The sequence below is a fragment of the Ischnura elegans genome, chromosome 13 (assembly GCF_921293095.1).
Source record: "Ischnura elegans chromosome 13, ioIscEleg1.1, whole genome shotgun sequence".
Classification (NCBI taxonomy): Eukaryota; Metazoa; Arthropoda; class Insecta; order Odonata; family Coenagrionidae; genus Ischnura; species Ischnura elegans.
Window position 1 is genome coordinate 3035660 of NC_060258.1, and position 17179 is coordinate 3052838.

A 17179-nucleotide genomic window follows, 5' to 3' on the forward strand; every position below is an offset into this window, starting at 1 on the left:
GGAGTCAGAGGCGAGGAAAAACTCCGAGAACTCTCGGGCGGCGAATCCGCCCCGACACGCGGAGCACCCGAACGTGTGTCTTACGAGGGGGGAGGGCGACGATACCCCCTGGGCGGCGAAGCCGCCCACGGGCAAGGAACGGCGAAGCCGTTCCGAGGAGTCGATGGCCCGTGGGTACCCAGGTAAACCTTGGGCGGCGAAGCCGCCCCATCACGACGAAGGGCGATGCCGTTCCCAGGAGCCGACGCCTCGGGGGGACTCGGGTAACACTTGTGTGGCGAAGCCGCCCTCCCACGAGGAACGACGAAGCCGTTCCCAGGAACTAGCGGGTCTCCGTCACAGGGCTACCTCGATATCTGGGCGGCGAAGCCGACCCCTGACGAGGAACGGCGAAGCCGTTCCGAGACGTTGGGGGTGGGACGGCGAAGCCGTCCGGTATGGGCAGCCGGCGAAGCCGGATTCGGGTCGCCGATAACCCTCGGGCGGCGAAGCCGCCAACAGGCGAGGAACGGCGAAGCCGTTCCGAGGAGTCGATGGCCCGTGGGTACACAGGTAAACCTTGGGCGGCGAAGCCGACCACGGGCGAGGAACGGCTAAGCCGTTCCGAGAAGTCGACGGCGCGGGGGTACCCAGGTAAACCTTGGGCGGCGAAGCCGCCCCATCACGACGAAGGGCGATGCCGTTCCCAGGAGCCGACGCCTCGGGGGGACTCGGGTAACACTTGTGCGGCGAAGCCGCCCTCCCACGAGGAACGACGAAGCCGTTCCCAGGAACTAGCGGGTCTCCGTCACAGGGCTACCTCGATATCTGGGCGGCGAAGCCGACCCCTGACGAGGAACGGCGAAGCCGTTCCGAGACGTCGGGGGTGGGACGGCGAAGCCGTCCGGTGGGGGCAGCCGGCGAAGCCGGATTCGGGTCGCCGATAACCCTCGGGCGGCGAAGCCGCCAACAGGCGAGGAACGTCGAAGCCGTTCCGAGGAGGCGACGGCTCGGGGGGACACAGGTAAACCTTGGGCGGCGAAGCCGACCAAGGGCGAGGAACGGCGAAGCCGTTCCGAGAAGTCGATGGCTCGGGGGGACCCAGGAAAACCTTTGGCGGCGAAGCCGCCCCATCAAGAGGAAGAGCGATGCCGTTACCAGGAGTCGAGCCTCGGGGGGACTCGGGTAACCCTTGGGCGGAGAAGCCGCCCTCCCACGATGACCGGCGAAGCCGTTCCGAGGTACAAGAGGGTCTCCGTCACAGGGCTACCTCGATATCTGGGCGGCGAAGCCGACCCCTGACGAGGAACGGCGAAGCCGTTCCGAGACGCCGCGGGTGGGACGGCGAAGCCGTCCGGTGGAGGCGACGGCTCGGGGGGACACAGGTAAACCTTGGGCGGCGAAGCCGACCACGGGCGAGGAACGGCGAAGCCGTTCCGAGAAGTCGATGGCTCGGGGGGACATAGGAAAACCTTGGGCGGCGAAGCCGCCCCATCACGAGTAAGGGCGATGCCGTTACCAGGAGTCGACGCCTCGGGGGGACTCGGGTAACCCATGTGCGGCGAAGCCGCCCTCCCACGATGAACGGCGAAGCCGTTCCGAGGAACAAGCGGGTCTCCGTCACAGGGCTACCTCGATATCTGGGCGGCGAAGCCGACCCCTGACGAGGAACGGCGAAGCCGTTCCGAGACGCCGCGGGTGGGATGGCGAAGCCGTCCGGTGGGGGCAGCCGGCGAAGCCGGATGCGGGGGGGTTTTAGGGGGCGTAGCCCCCTAACGAGCGCGCGCAGCGCGGCGAGTCCTATCTATATACAGCCCTTGTGGTGACTGACTGACTGATGGATACAAATTCCCGACCACTTCTAGAAGTGCTGGAGTGCTGAAATTTGGCACGTGTGCGGGCAACCCGAAATGATTCGGAGGAAAAATCCGAAAACCGGAAGTTTCCGCCACGTGTCGTCGCTAGGACGACAAAATGGCCGAGATCGGGCTTTTTTCGGGGACCATCTTTCGGTTTTTATTTTACTGCGCGCGAATGGTGTGTGCCACACGGATCGCTAATGCATTTCCTGAAAGCTGATGAACGTTGGCACGTAATAACGTAATGTTGTAAATTTCTTTTTCAGAAAATTGCAGCCAAAATGGCGTCCAAAAATTCGTTTTTCTATTAAAATTTCATAACTTCCGCTCCCTTCGACTTAATTTAAGGTATAGGATAACAAAAATGATTATTATATATGCTTATATCATCGTCTACGAAATGTAGGTAACAATTTTCTTTCATCGTCCTTGGTTGCTGAGAAAAAATTAAAATATTCCGAAAATCACCGAAAATTACGATTTCCAAAAGATTAACACAAGATTATGTCAATTTTAACCTGACCAATTTCTTTCAAACTTTGTAGTTACATACACCTATTTATTGTTTTACAGAAAACATGAACGTTTAATAAATGATTCAATATATTTAACAGCGAAAAAATAAAAATGGCGGGCACTACTCACTTTTTTCAGGGACTGGCTTTTTATTGTATTACTCTCGAAATATAGATGTCATAGGGCACACTTTTGTTAGATATGGCAGTAAATGAATGTGACCATATATTATCGTCATCTTTAAACCCCCCGAAACCCCCTAAAAAATTAAAATTTGCATATAAGTAGCCTTTTCGGGTACTTTTCGTCACAATTCCGCCGCTTTTCCAAGCCTTACCTCTCATCGCTACGGAATTGATGTGGACGATTGATGACCGCTGGCAGTAAAAACCTATAATCCCCCGGTAAACCCTCATACACCCCCCCAAAAAATAAAATTTTGCATATAAGTCTACTTTTTGGATACTTTTCGTGACTATTCCACCGCCCCAACGACTCATCCCCACGGAATTTATGTAAATGGATGGTGACCGCCAGGAGTACACAAATTTAAACCCTTGCTATCTCCCTGAGATCCCTCCCAAACGTAAAATGTGTCATTTAGTCTCCTATTTGGGTACTTCTCGCAAACATTACGCCACACTACCCGTCCCCTCTGAGCTCAAGATCCGGAATATTTGGTGAGGGCGAGCAGCCGTAAACCATACGGGAAAATACACCAGAAACCCCCGATCACCTCCTGGAACATCGCTGAAAAAAAAATTAATGAATGTTAAAGTCGCCTTTCCGAGTAGTTTTCGTCACAATTTAACCGGTGCCCAAACAACTTATTAAAACCCCCGATAACCCCGTGAAACCTCCCAAAAAATTCTAATAAATCGCCTCTCCAGGTAAAAGAATCGTCAAACAACTGCTCCGGACCCCTAGGACTTATCGGCACGGAATTTATGAGAACGATTTGTGACCACTGGTTTAACACAAGTATACCCCCGGTATTCCGTTGGAACCCCCCGCAAAAAAATTAAAAACTTGCCTTCAAGTCTTCTTTTATGCGTATTTGTTGCCACTATTACTCCGCATTGCACTACCCCTTTAAAATCATCGCTACGTGATCACTGTGGACGATTGGTGACCGCATGCATAACATATTAAAACCCCCGAATCCCCCTGGGCACCCTTCCAGGTGGGGAAGAGCATTAATGAGGACTAAGCGGAGCAGCCGCGGGGGGGCTCCTCAACCTCAAGGCGGCGAAGCCGCCCCAAAACGAGGAACGGCGAAGCCGTTCCGAGGAGTAGCTGGCTTCGGCGAGGGGGAGCTTCAGTAACCCTCGGGCGGCGAAGCCGCCCCGATGTTCAAGCGGCGCAGCCGCTGTGGACTCCCCCCATCTCTGGGCGGCGAAGCCGCCCCTCAAACGGATAACGGTGAAACTGTTCCGAAATGCCCTCGCCCTCTGGGCGGCAATGGCAACCCCAGACGAGGAACGGCGAAGCCGTTCCGAGTATTAAGCAGGGTAGCCCCGGGGGGGCACACTCAATCCCTGGGCGGCGAAGCCGCCCTTCAGTGAGGAACGGCGAAGCTGTTCCCAGGAATGAGTGGGGTGCCTCCCTACCCCCTGGCCGGCTAAGCCGGCTAGCTGAGATGAGATTATTTGAACTTCAAAAGTCTTCGAACGACCAAAAATAAAGACGGCGAAGCCGGAACCGGGGTTTTTAAGGGGCGGAGCCCCTTAACGAGCGCGCGCAGCGCAGCGAGTCCCAGGGAGTATAATTTTGGATACCCTTGTCAAATCTCTGTTCAAGCCATTAGTGGTGGCTATTACAAAGCTGTGTCTCATGATTTCCCTCTATTCGTTCAAACCATCATCCTCCATTATTTCAACAGAGGAACCAGTATAAACTATTGTGGATCCTTTTTGTAAGCCTAGGTGAAGAAATGATGAAGACAATTCAATGTACGGTGGAACCTCGATGTATCGTTCCCACTGTGGTGCCCTTACTGTAAGTGGCCAATACTCTCATTCTAACCATTTGATGTTGGTGGCGTAGTTCTCCCCACCCTAGTTGAGCATTTATATGCTGGAGTTTGATCTGTGAGTCGCAAGAATCTCATGTGTATTTTGGCCAGCTGGAGTGGTCTCAATTAAAAGAGGAGTTTTAATTATCGAATGAGGTAATTGTTGTGTTGCTTTTATTGAGTGACGCTCATTATTCTCTTCTAGTTTTGTGTGAAAGATGAGAGTGAAGACCCTCTCAGTGAAGGGAACTCTCCTGTTATCGACACCTCACAGCCAGCTGGAATTTCAAGTGATGCCTCAGACGCATTGGCCACTGATAACCTGGTGAGTATACTCTTGCCTTGTGTTCTTCTCTTTTTCTATGGCACAATGCCATTCCTTAATGGATTATTTATTTACACCTCTCAGCAGAAACATACTGCATTTTGCCTCGCATCCCTTATTGGCCGTCCCTTAGAGGGCTGAAACCGTGCGGCATGACCTGATATCATGCCTCACTCAAGTTGTTTCTTTGATTTATATTTTCTCTGACTCAATTTTCTGCTGCTGTTGTTCATAGTCTTGAAATCTTTCCACCATTCATGTAATATTGACAATTTGCTTATTCGCAGATTTTTATCAATATTTTTAGAAAGCAGTGCTCTTAGCTTAGCTTCTTTTTTAGAAATTAATTGTAATGATGCGGGAAGTCAATAATTTTAAGAGCTATTTATTCTTAAAATGTTCCCGTTCCTTCTTCCTACTAAGGATTTCATTAGATAATATGGGAAGGAATAAGGACTTTATTCGTGGAATCACAATGGTTTATTAAGTCAATCTGTTTTCTACAAAGAGACCAGAATCATTCATCAGGAATAATTTACTTTCTACAGAGACCATGTAATTCAAGCTTTGTTAATGATCACTTTTTATTTGTATACAAATTGATTAAAATGGGTATCCATCGTTGTCCCTCTTTCCAATAGAGTAATCCAGTAACGTACAAGTGCTCTTCTTTTAAAGAAGATCAGATTAGTGATGATGAGGAAGGACATGTACTCAATGATTGCTCTGATGGTGTCTCAAGCAAACTGGTACATCAAGACTCTTCTGATCAGGTAATACTGTTAGTGAACTTTATTTTGTACTGTTTCACCATCATAATTTAACAAAACTAAAATTGGTTTCATACAGCCCACAATTATGGTCTAACATCTGCTTATCTTTTCATGCATATGGTCTTCTTTTACACGACACAATGTCATTCCTTTATGCATCATTTATTTACACCTCTCAGCAGAAACATACTGCATTTTGCCTCGCCTGTTCAATCATGAACAACTACGGAAGAGCTTTCATGTTTGAATAATTAAAGTTAAATGTAATGAACAGATTTGGTGTATTTTACCAAATTGACCGCTCAACTTTGCTCACTGAGCAAGTAATCTCTCTGTCATCTCGGCACTAAGCAGTCATTTGTTATGTGATCATACAAACACAGTTTCACTTCCGTTTACCATGGAGTGGAAGGGGGATGTTAGGAATTGAGAGTTAAACTGAGTAATATTGACTTGGGTACAGTGAAACAGATTGACCGTGACATCATGATGTAGCTGCTAGCTAGATTCAACTAAATAGCTCGCATTCCTTATGAGACATTGATGATCACAGGGATCAAATTGTTTCAGATTTGGATTTTGTGATGAAAGTGAAGAGGAATTTACTGTGGGGATGATGGATATTTTAGACCTTCTTTACCATTTTTGAATTGAGTGTTGGGCGTAGGCAATGCTAGTCGACTGCCAAAAGATATCAATTGTTTGTGATGTTAACACTTTCAATGCTGACCATGTAAAACTCAAAATCACCCTGTGCAGCTTCCGTTTTTTTTCCTTCCCGTCAACTGCACAATGGGATAGACACACGATGCAGGTTGCACAAAGTCTGCTTTTTCCCCACGCCACCATTTTCTTTCAATTGTTTTGTGTGTGATGTGTCCAAAGAAGTATGAGGAAAATGAATTTTTCATGTTCTACTGGTACTGCAATTGGTACTTTGCCACTGCCATTGGAAATTTTTGGTTTGGATGGTCATACACTCATGCCTCGTATAGTGCGATTTCGATGTTGCGCAAATTCGTTCGTCGGGGAAACATGGTAATGCAGTGTAGCCTAATCATAAAACGTAATCGCTCTCATGACAACACATGAACTTGCGCTCAGTACACACAAATGTGCTATCATTTTACGCATTTTATTGCTTTCGTCAAATCTTCTTTGTTTACATATTAATCGAAATCCATTGCTGTGCAATGGCCAAAAGCATTACTTGACATTGGGTCTAGATAGTCGCCCTACCGAAGTAATTTATCTCGTCTCCTTAACAGAATGACAATAGTTAATTAGGATCATTAATTATGTGTGGAGATAGTGGAAATGAGTTTTTTTAAGCAATATGGTATGAGACGTAATTTTTGCCATCATAGGTTTTCAGGCGATTGACTTCCAGGTAGAGGGTCTATGCTAAAGCCTTTGAGGTCATCAGTATTCACACGGGAGAAATGGAGTGGTGGCATACGAACACATAACGGGTCTGCTTTAGAGTCTCACACACTATGGCTTCATTCCCTTCCTGCAGTCGTATGCCCTCTTTGTCACAGGAATACAGTGCTGCAGTAGGTGATTTTGATAGAGCCGTACAGAGGGAAAACCAAGAGAACAATGGTAAAAAATAGGAATGCAGGTAGAAAAATCAAGAATTTATCAAGAAAAACCATTAGCCTAAAAGAGAAATTAAAACAGGTCAATTGCTTTGAAAATGGAGATCATCAAAGCAATATTGCGTGGAAGTTTAAACTCACGATTATCTCTTACTGTTCTGTAGCTGTAAATTTTGAAGCCACCATTTATAAATATGTTCCATACTTAGAATCTGATGCATTGTTTCCTTACCTCTGTATTTGAATTCTCAGCTGTGAGTAGATCATGCTTTTTTGTAGAATGATCCCTGTGCCTTTACTATTCCAAGGTCTATTTCTTTCTTGCTTCATCCATCACTGGTTGCTAGACTTTCTGTGGCTTATCAATGAACTGGTTACTCTGCTTTGTGTAGCTTAGCATATAAGTTTGTTTGTAAGGTTATGAAACATGAAAATTGCATAGTATTGAAGCCATGGTAAGTAGTGTATTTATAATTTAAAGTGGTGAAGTTATCATTTGTTTTTTATATTTTATCATAGATATTTTCCTTTTCCACCTGAAACAACTTCACGTGTTTGAAAGCACTGTCTTATACCTTTTGAGAAAATAAGTTGTAAATGGTTCAGTTATTTCCTGGAATTTAATGATGTTCTACTAAAATTGCATTCCCAATTTATGTAGTCCCTGGATGTAAAAATTCCTCAAGAAAACACCACTTAAGAGTAGGGATAGGAATTTTTCGGTGGTTTGAGAGGGAGAAAAGCTGTACTTTGAAATTGGAAATTTGGTTCTTTCAAATAGACATGGTGTTTTCTTGAAAACTGCAAGTTAAAATATATACTTACATTGGTTTTTATTTCAAAACCTAGAAAAGGGTCAGTACCATAGTTTAACCAAATATATCTCGGTTATGTGACACTTCCCTTGTAGCTGTGTTATGACTGCAGACAATTACCTCAGTGGTGGAACCGGGAAAGTTGATAAATGGTAAAAGTGGTAATTTTAACAAAATAATTATAAATATTATGAATTCCTAACATTGATTACCTTGAGGCAGCTTGCAGGGTAGTATGAAGAATATATCCATTTGAAACTAACTTTAATTTTATTGGTGTGAGGAATTCTCAAAAGTTTTTTTATCTTTCTGTATCTCAAGCATTAATGATGATGAATGGGGTTTATGTTGCAGCCCAATGCCTTAACTGCCTCCCAAGGTGAAAAGGTGGAAGCTCAGGGCACAGGAGCCATGGTGGCAGACCGGGACTGGACGCTGGTCGGGGCAAAGGAGGAACCATCTCCTGAGGAGAATGCCCAGGTATGTATGGAATTTAATTAATTGTTGAAGGAGATAGTGGGTAAAAAATGTTAATCATGGAAAATGCCAGAACATTTTGATTTTTACACAGCTTTAAAGGTAACCCATTTGATTCAAAGTTACCAATTACTCAAATAAGTACTGTTTCAAAAGCGCACAAATTTCAACGGAGTACAAAAGAAAATGTGAAGCACCTATTGCAGAAATTTTTTCACCAATGTGAATTATCAACCAAAGCTCACCGTTAGCATCTACTTAAATGGATAATTTCGTTTGAGGTTAACACCCCTATTAAAATTATTGAAAAAGGTGGCGATGTATGATCACAATGGAGACAACAAAATACATAGCCATGATGAAGCCCAGGTCCCCTGTGTGGTAGCCTGAAACACTACCACTACCCCACCTGACCTGTCTGCTGAGTAGTGCGATATCATGGAACTATAGGCAGCTTGTGAACCGCATGAAAATTAATTAATTGCAGCCTAACTAAGGCCCATACAACAGAACCACTGCAATTTCAGAGATGTGTTTACCATTCCGAAGGCCATAAAAAATACGGCATTGAAAAAGTCGTAGCAAGGTTCGTGGTCTCCCCTTGTTAGTTCGGCTTACGTACGAGTATTTACAGGCAGTCTTACCTACTTGATTCAAAGTTACTTATAACTGAAAAGAGTACATATTCTTATCTCAAAATAAGTCATTTTTTCCTCTTTATTTTGTGTTTAATTGTTGTAGATTTCTTGCCTCATATCTTTTTTTTATTTATTTTTTATTTATAAATCTTGGTACCGATAATGCAAGTATCAATATGATATTTATTTTACAATAAAATATGCTGCAACCAATAAATCATGCCTCATGAAGACTTTTTTTACAACATGAAATCCTAGGACTGATAATTCATAGCTCATTAAGAAAATCAGGTCTCACATTTCAATCAAACTCTGTAGTGTTGTAGTTCATAGGGAGCTGTCCACAAATATCCTCCCATATTGGGTTATATAACCAATGGTTTTAAAAGTGGAATGCAGTTCAATATTTATATACCTAATATGTTCCCCTAGAAATGGTCTCCTTTCAAGTAGCAGTGGTAGTGTGGTGGTTATGGTGTTTGGCTACTATCTGGAGGTCCTAGGTTCCACATTAGCATGCAGCACTTTTTTAATAATTTGTTTCTACTTTTCACTTTACAAAGTTGTACAAAAGCCTGCTCTTCATCATTATTTCCATGATTTTCACTGAAGAATTTAGTTTTCTGTGTGGAAATCTTTTTCTGCAATAAAGCAGCGTCAGATTTTATCCCATTTTTTCACACAGATGCCTAGTTTGCATTACGTTCATTCGGTTCATTCGTTGCAAAAGAAACCTTAATTATCATATGGTATCACATGAACTAAATTACATCCATTGCAGAGTTATCAAATGAAGATAATATTGCAATGCAGGCGGAACATAAATCAAAGACCGTTTACATGTTGAAAAAAATAGAATAATATTTAATTCCCTGAAGTGTTGAAAATGTTTTTACTTTGTAAGGAAAAATTTGTGAGGAATTCCAAATTTTGTTGTAATGTGGTTTATAAAAAAGTTAAAATCAATCCTTTCAAAAAAAGACCTGAATCTCTTTTCGTGCATGATTAATATCTTGATGATTACTTCCAGCCTACTTTAAGTGAGGATGAGGACCCATTTGAGAGTTCAACTACTGCCCATGAGTCTGCATTTGGTGAGTACTCTTACGGGTTGCAAATAACTATACTTGGAGGGATTGATGTTAATGTGGAGGATGTATATGTTTATGCTTTTATTTAGCCAACTTTTACTGTGACTAGAGCAATTATTTAGAATTTGACAGTAGCCCATGAGTCTGCAATGGAAGCAGGGGGTGAGTGCTTTCAAGGGCTACAAGTAGCTGTATACAGATAAGGCTTAGGCTACTTTCAGATGGCACAGTGCCATGCTTTCATAAAACCTAATGTATGTAGGGATGCCTTCAAACGTGTCAAATCACACTGTGTTTTCCGCTGCGCCCATTACTATCCGGCCAGGCACTGCACCATCAACAGCATCAACTGGTCGTGAAATTCAGACCGCTTTCAGATGAGAAAACTCTGGATTTCCTTGTGCCATGCGGAGAATGAAGGAATGTGAAAAGTCGTCTCTTCTGAAATCATATTATTTTGACTGATTCTGAAGGATGAAGAACCTGAATTAGTCATCCATACATATTTCCTATTGTCTTTATTTTAAGTGGTAATTGGATAGGGGAGAAGTGTTATATTTACTTACTTTTTTTGTAATCATCTGTATCGTTTTTAATGGTCTTCCCTAACAAAATATTTTTGTTTCACTGAAACTGTTGGGTATGTAACTGACATTTAGAGTTTTTTAATTTTAAGAATTTTTATTTATGGCTAAGAATTTTATCTTAATTTTCTCTATTTGGCATTTTTGACAGTTAAAGAGTCATATTAAATGAATAAAAATAATGCTGCCTTGCTTCAACCAAGCTTTGAGACTAGTTTATTGAAAGAAAAAAATTTACTCATAGTAGCCACGCACCTTTTTTCCAGAAATGCCGGTGAAAAAGGGGGATGTGCAAATCCTCAGAATTATAAACCCAAAAAGCCAGAATGGAGCATTTTGTTTGAGAATTGAGTATGAGAAGTAAATTTCAGGGTTCATTCAAACATGGAACTTGGTCAAATGAGGGCAAAAATTGGCTTTGCTTTTGGACCATTTTGAATTCGTGGGAAAATTAGCAAAAATCTTTTAAATGAGTGCATTCCTGTTCACCCTTTTGTCCTTGGGATTAGCAATGGTGCTTTGTTAGGTTTTACTGACAACTAGGCATGAAGCTTCCTTGGAGGAGAAAATATGGTTGACATAATATTAAATTTATAGGTATGCTCCAGAAATGAAATCAGTATGGCTAAGAAACAGCCGAATTCTTAAAATCAATCAAATAATTCTACGTTCAATCTGCATAATAACCTGAAAGGCGTGTGGTAGGGGGTTAGGACTTCTGCTGTTCTTACATAAAAAGGAGATGCCCTATGGGAATTAGGACGAGCGTTTATTAAAATCCTTTACGGCTCGGGGGAAAAACGAGTTCCCATATCTACCCGTTCCGCAAAATAACTCGTTTAATTTATCGCTTCTATCAGACCTGGAAATATAGTGGGGCTCTAGTATTTTGTCCTCCGTGTCGCTTTTAAAGAAATCCAATCTCAACTGTTCAAGAAATCTTAGCCTAGCGTGCAGCCTTCGAGTCTCCAGTGGATCCCAGTCCAATTCACATAACATCTGGGTAATGCTTTCTGTACAAAGGTAGCTGTTTTTGACGAACCACAAAGCCTTCCTTGGGATTGTTTTCAGTTCGCCGATTAAGTCTTTCTTCGCCGGATCCCATACGCTCGTTGCATTATCGAGGTGCGGTCGGACGAGTGCAAAATAGCACCTATCTTTTACTTTCTCATCGGAAAACCTTCCTTTAATACGCTTGACAAATCCTCATTTCTTCAGGGCTATGCCGCAAGTATTTCTTATGTGTGTTCCCCACAATAGGGTCACGGTTATCATAACTCCCAGGTACTTCACTTCGTATGTTGCCACTATGTTAACACCATCCACTGCATGAACATGGTTATAATTGTACGAATTCAGCAATAAATGTACCGTCATGCATTTGTTCACATTAAGTTCGAGTCCCCTCTCTTGGCTCCAGAAATGAACGTTGTTTCAGTCCAATGATAGAATTTCATAGTCTGAGTGATCTCTAATTTCGCGATAGATGACAAGGTCGTCAGCAAATAAACGTATTTTACTGCTAATGTGGGAGCATAGTTCATCAATGTATATAATGAACAGCAGGGAAGAAAAATCTATTGTTCCCTTAGCCAAAATAATTGCTGAAAGAAAAACGCCTGCGTTAGTGCAGAAAAAGAAATAAGTGGTGAATTTGGAGAGAAATTTTCCCTTGCAAAAGCAAAGCAGGGGATTTGTCTCTCTTTAGTTCAGAGAAGAATAGTACGATAATTTCATACTGACCCAAAATAGTAAATTAGTCCTTATTCTTTCTAAAATGCATCATGATTATGCCATTGATGCTGAAAGGGATAGCCAAAATAAATCTGATATGGTTACATCCTACAACAACGAAAATTGACGTCGATCTAGTGGACCAATTCTGTGCAAAAACTACACTGCAGGACGTAATACAAGATGGCAGCCCTCGGTCATTTTTTTTTACTAATTATTGAAAATTTCTGTTTCCATTGTCCTTGGCATTTTTAAGGTTCATTAAATATCTTCTCAAGTTATTAGGAGTGGTTTTCTGCAGAAGATAGCTTGGGAAATGATTAAACTGCATATAATGAAAAAGAGTGGAAATGCTACTATCCCAACACATATAAGAGCTCAGACTTGCGTGCCATACTTGGAATATCTGCCCCCGGTGCCGCTCCAAACCATTGCTTATCTCATGACAGTTGGGTATATTTCACTCAAGGGAGTTTCTTTTGGCTGTTGGTTCATTGCTTCTATCTTTAAATTTTTAATTACCTCTATGAAAACTAATCCAGGAAAAAGACAAAATAATTTTTCTAGATACTCATCTGCAGTACCACAAAATTTATTGTGATTGCCATTGTTAGGAACCTTTTCAATTTAGAAAATACTCACCAATCATTAAATATTCGATTGAAAAGAAAATATTTTTTCCTTTTTAAAGGACCAATTCTACAAGGGGTATAATTTTATTTTTTTCCTGCAATTGGAAATCATATGTGTGATGCGTATGTGTGTGCTTGATTATTTGTATACGTAGCATTTTAACCCATGATTTCGTCTTTTTTGTTCTACTACACCCCTGTTGCCCTCGTCATTTTTATGCGGTGCTCTTTTCCCCTCCATTCATTTATATCGAGTCTCTAGGTTCAAGTCCAAGTTGGGCAGCTATTGTTCCACCTGACTTGTGCATTTTTCCATCCATTAAATGGATTTTAAGTAGAAGATGTTGTAGTCTTAAATTTTATGTTTGGCTGTGTTAGTTGCTATTTGAAATTTTCTTCTAGGGGTCCCGGCTGCCGAAGAAATGCTCGAGCAAACAACATCAACTTCATATCTGCTTGCAGAAGGAAATCTTAGGACTCATTCAATTGATGAATGCATTAGTACCACACCTTTGGCGACACAAGTTATTTCCAAGGCTGGATCATCCCATGAAGAGATAGAGAAAAATCTGATAGATGAAGACTTGGAAAAATGTGGTGCTTCTGACTCTGATAAGATATCAAGTTGCTCAATTCCTGATGACAGACAATGTAATACCAAAGACATTGAATCACTTAAAAGCAGTAGAGATGGAGCCGCAATGGCTGTTGTTGGGGAGAAAAGTGGTTGTGATGCACCAAATACCTCGCATAGTCTTAGGTTTATCAGAATAAGTAGAAATGACAGAGGTGGCTGTGAGACCATCATGGGAGGCAACAACGAGGTACTTAATTGCTTGATCGAAAATCCAGGGAACAGTTACAGTTCAAACAAAGATTCATATAATTGTTTTAACTGCAGAGATGTGTTCAACAACAAAAAGGAGCTTATCAAACACATGAAAATTCATTGTGTTGCTCGTAATTTTGATGCTGCAGCAGAATCATCAATCGTAGGTGTGTCTCTGGAAGCACTTCCATCAAGCGGACACAGCAGTTCTTGCGAGCCTACCACCTCAAAGGGTTTAGAAGAGCTGGATAGGAAAATGCTAGAGCCCATGCAAAAAGAAAATGTGCTCAACAAGGAAACCAGTGGAGGAAAAGGGGACGAGACAAATATAAGACGATTGACGAGAAGTTTCACAGTAGGAGAGAAATCAACTACACAAATTTTATCTTCAAATTCATCTAGCATTAGAAATGTACGCAATAACGTGGGTCCATTTTCATGCAACGTGTGTGAAAGGTCTTTCTCGATTAAGAGCCTCTTAGTTAGACATGTACGCGCGCACACGGGAGAGAAAATGTTTTCTTGCAACGAGTGTGAAAAGTCTTTCTGGAATAAGAGCAACTTAGTTAGACATGTTCGTACGCATACGGGGGATAAACCGTATTCTTGTAGCATTTGCCGCAAGTGTTTCACTCAGAAGAGTATTCTCGACAGTCACTTGCGAACACACACGGGAGAAAAGCCTTTTATATGCAACCTGTGCAGCAAGTCCTTCGCTAGGAAAAGTCAGCTCAACTTACACATTCGAACACACACGGGAGAGAAACCATTTTCTTGCGACGTGTGTGAAATGTCTTTCTCGGATAAGAGCAACTTAAATGCACATGTACGCAGGCACGTTGGAGAGAAGCCTTTTTCATGCAACGTGTGTGAAAAGTCTTTCCCGATTAAGAGCCACTTAGTTAGACATGTACGTACGCACACTGCAGAGAAACCGTTTTCCTGCGACCAGTGTGAAAAGTCTTTCTCGGATAAGAGCGACTTAGTTAGACATGTACGTACGCATACGGGAGAGAAAACTTTTTCGTGCAGAATCTGCGAGAAATCTTTCACTCAGAAGAGTAGTCTCAAAAGACACTCGCGAAAACACACGGGAGAGAAGCCTTTTTCATGCAGCGAGTGTGAAAAGTCTTTCTCGGATAAGAGTACCTTAGTTAGACATGTACGCACGCATACGGGAGGGAAAACTTTTTCGTGCAGAATCTGCGAGAAATCTTTCACTCAGAAGGGTACTCTCAAAAGTCACATGCGAACACACACGGGAGAGATGCCTTTTTCATGCAATGAGTGTGAAAAGTCTTTCTCGGATAAGAGCCGCTTAGTTGGACATATTCGTACTCACACGGGGGTTAAACCGTATTCTTGTAGCATTTGCCGCAAGTGTTTCACTCAGAAGAGTATTCTCGACAGTCACTTGCGAACACACACGGGAGAGAAGCCTTTTTCATGCAACGAGTGCGAAAAGTCTTTCTCGGATAAGAGTACCTTAGTTAGACATATTCGTACGCATACGGGGGATAAACCGTATTCTTGTAGCATTTGCGGCAGGTGTTTCACTCAGAGATGTCATCTGGACAGTCACACGCGAACACACACGGGAAAGAAGCCTTATTCTTGTAGCATTTGCTGCAAGCATTTCACAAAGAGTTGTTCTCTCGAAGATCACATGCGTATGCATACGACAGAGAGAGGCCTTAAATCATGACACGAGTGTGAAAAGTCTTCTCGAAAAGAACAACTTAGTGACACATTTTCGTATGCACTCGAGTGAGAAGCCTTAGTCGGGCAGAATGCGCGATAATTCCTTTTACAGAAGAAGTTATGTGGTGGGACACATGCAAACGCACGCAGAAGAGACCTGTTTCACGCAGAATCCGCCAAAATAATCTTTCACTCAGAGTCGTTCACTTAAGAGTCACATGCGAAACAACACGTTGGAGAAACCCTACTCGTGCGGCGAATTTGAATGTCCCTCTCGACAAAGAGCCTCTTAGTACATTTGTGCAAAAAACCGAGAGTTGCTTTATTTCTGCAACGTCTGCAGCAAGTCTGTCACGCCATGATGCGACCTAGTAACCCATTCGTATACACACTGAAGATAAACGTTATCAATGTAACATTTGTTGGAAGTGTTTTGCGGTGAGTGGTTACCTTGACAGATATTCATACATGCTCACACATGTGAGCAGCCTTGTTTATGCATATTCCGCATCAAGTCCATCACTACAAGGAACGGCCTTGACTACCACTTGTGTAAACGTACAATTGTGTTGTATTATTATTATTGCGTATTTTGCACCGAGTCTTTCACTGTTATTTCTAATCCCAACTTCCACATGCACTGAAAAGTGAGATATTCATGTTGTGTGCTTTCACTCAGAAAAGTCACCTTTGCGCATGCAACATTTTCTCGCGTACAGGATAATTCATATAAATCTTACAAATGTTCCAATTACACCTCATACAAAGCTGCACTGAGGAGTCTGATAGTTAACTCTTGTCTGCACAACGAGAAATGAATGATGGCATTGTGTCAATAGGGATGATGGGCCATCTACGTGTTTCTATGAAATGCGTACCAAGTAATGTATTTTCGGATTTTCGTTATGAATATTGAAAGAGAGTAGTTGCAGAAAAGGGCACGCCAAGGCTATCAGATTAGGATAAAGTACCCTACACTATACATTTTTGATTAAACACGTCCACAGTATTCACGCCAATGTTTCTGACTTTAAGTCCAGTATTAATAGTCATCTTCTAATTGGTTCCGAATTTTCTTAGAATTAATCATGTGTTCTTTGAATATTCTTTGTTAAAATAATTATTCTTGTCCACATTTTGTAAATAATGTGATATTAGTGCACAATAAAAGGCTTATGGCCGAGTTTCTTAATTTAATGAATTCATAGTGTCATTTATTTTCATTGTTAAAATATTTGCAATTTTATTCCTATTTCTCTGTTTTCACTCGCGGTCACAATTTGTCGGAATGGACCGTCAATAGGACAGCAAGGATAATCGTGGGCCATTAACCTTAGAATGGTGAAGTTGCGAGAAAAGGAAGCAATCGAGGTGGAAGATGTACAAACATTGGCAGAGTGAATGGGGATGATATCGGAGGGTGGGAGAGTAAGCAGAGGGTGGGGAGTGGATGCTAGGTGGAGCTGAGCGCACTTGCAGGGGTTGGTAATGAGAAAATGAATCAGAGGACACATCTGACGCAACCAAAAGTAGTACTACGGAGTGAGCGAGCAAGGGATTCATCTATGTACAAACTTTGGCCGCAATCCGTTCATCCGTCAAACACATGGC

The 17179-nt window shown here is 42.5% G+C and overlaps 1 protein-coding gene across 1 annotated transcript in view; it reads left to right on the plus strand.

Annotated features, from left to right (window-relative positions):
• Nucleotides 1–16748, plus strand: part of LOC124170382 (zinc finger protein 271-like) — a 335367-nt gene extending 318619 nt beyond the window's left edge. The window contains exons 3-7 of the mRNA XM_046549105.1: nt 4574–4693; nt 5335–5466; nt 8237–8362; nt 10028–10091; nt 13441–16748. Of these exons, the coding sequence (XP_046405061.1) occupies nt 4574–4693; nt 5335–5466; nt 8237–8362; nt 10028–10091; nt 13441–15572 (2574 nt within the window). The 3' untranslated portion in view covers nt 15573–16748. The remainder of the gene's footprint in view (nt 1–4573; nt 4694–5334; nt 5467–8236; nt 8363–10027; nt 10092–13440) is intronic.
• The last annotated feature ends 431 nt before the right edge of the window (nt 16749–17179 follow it).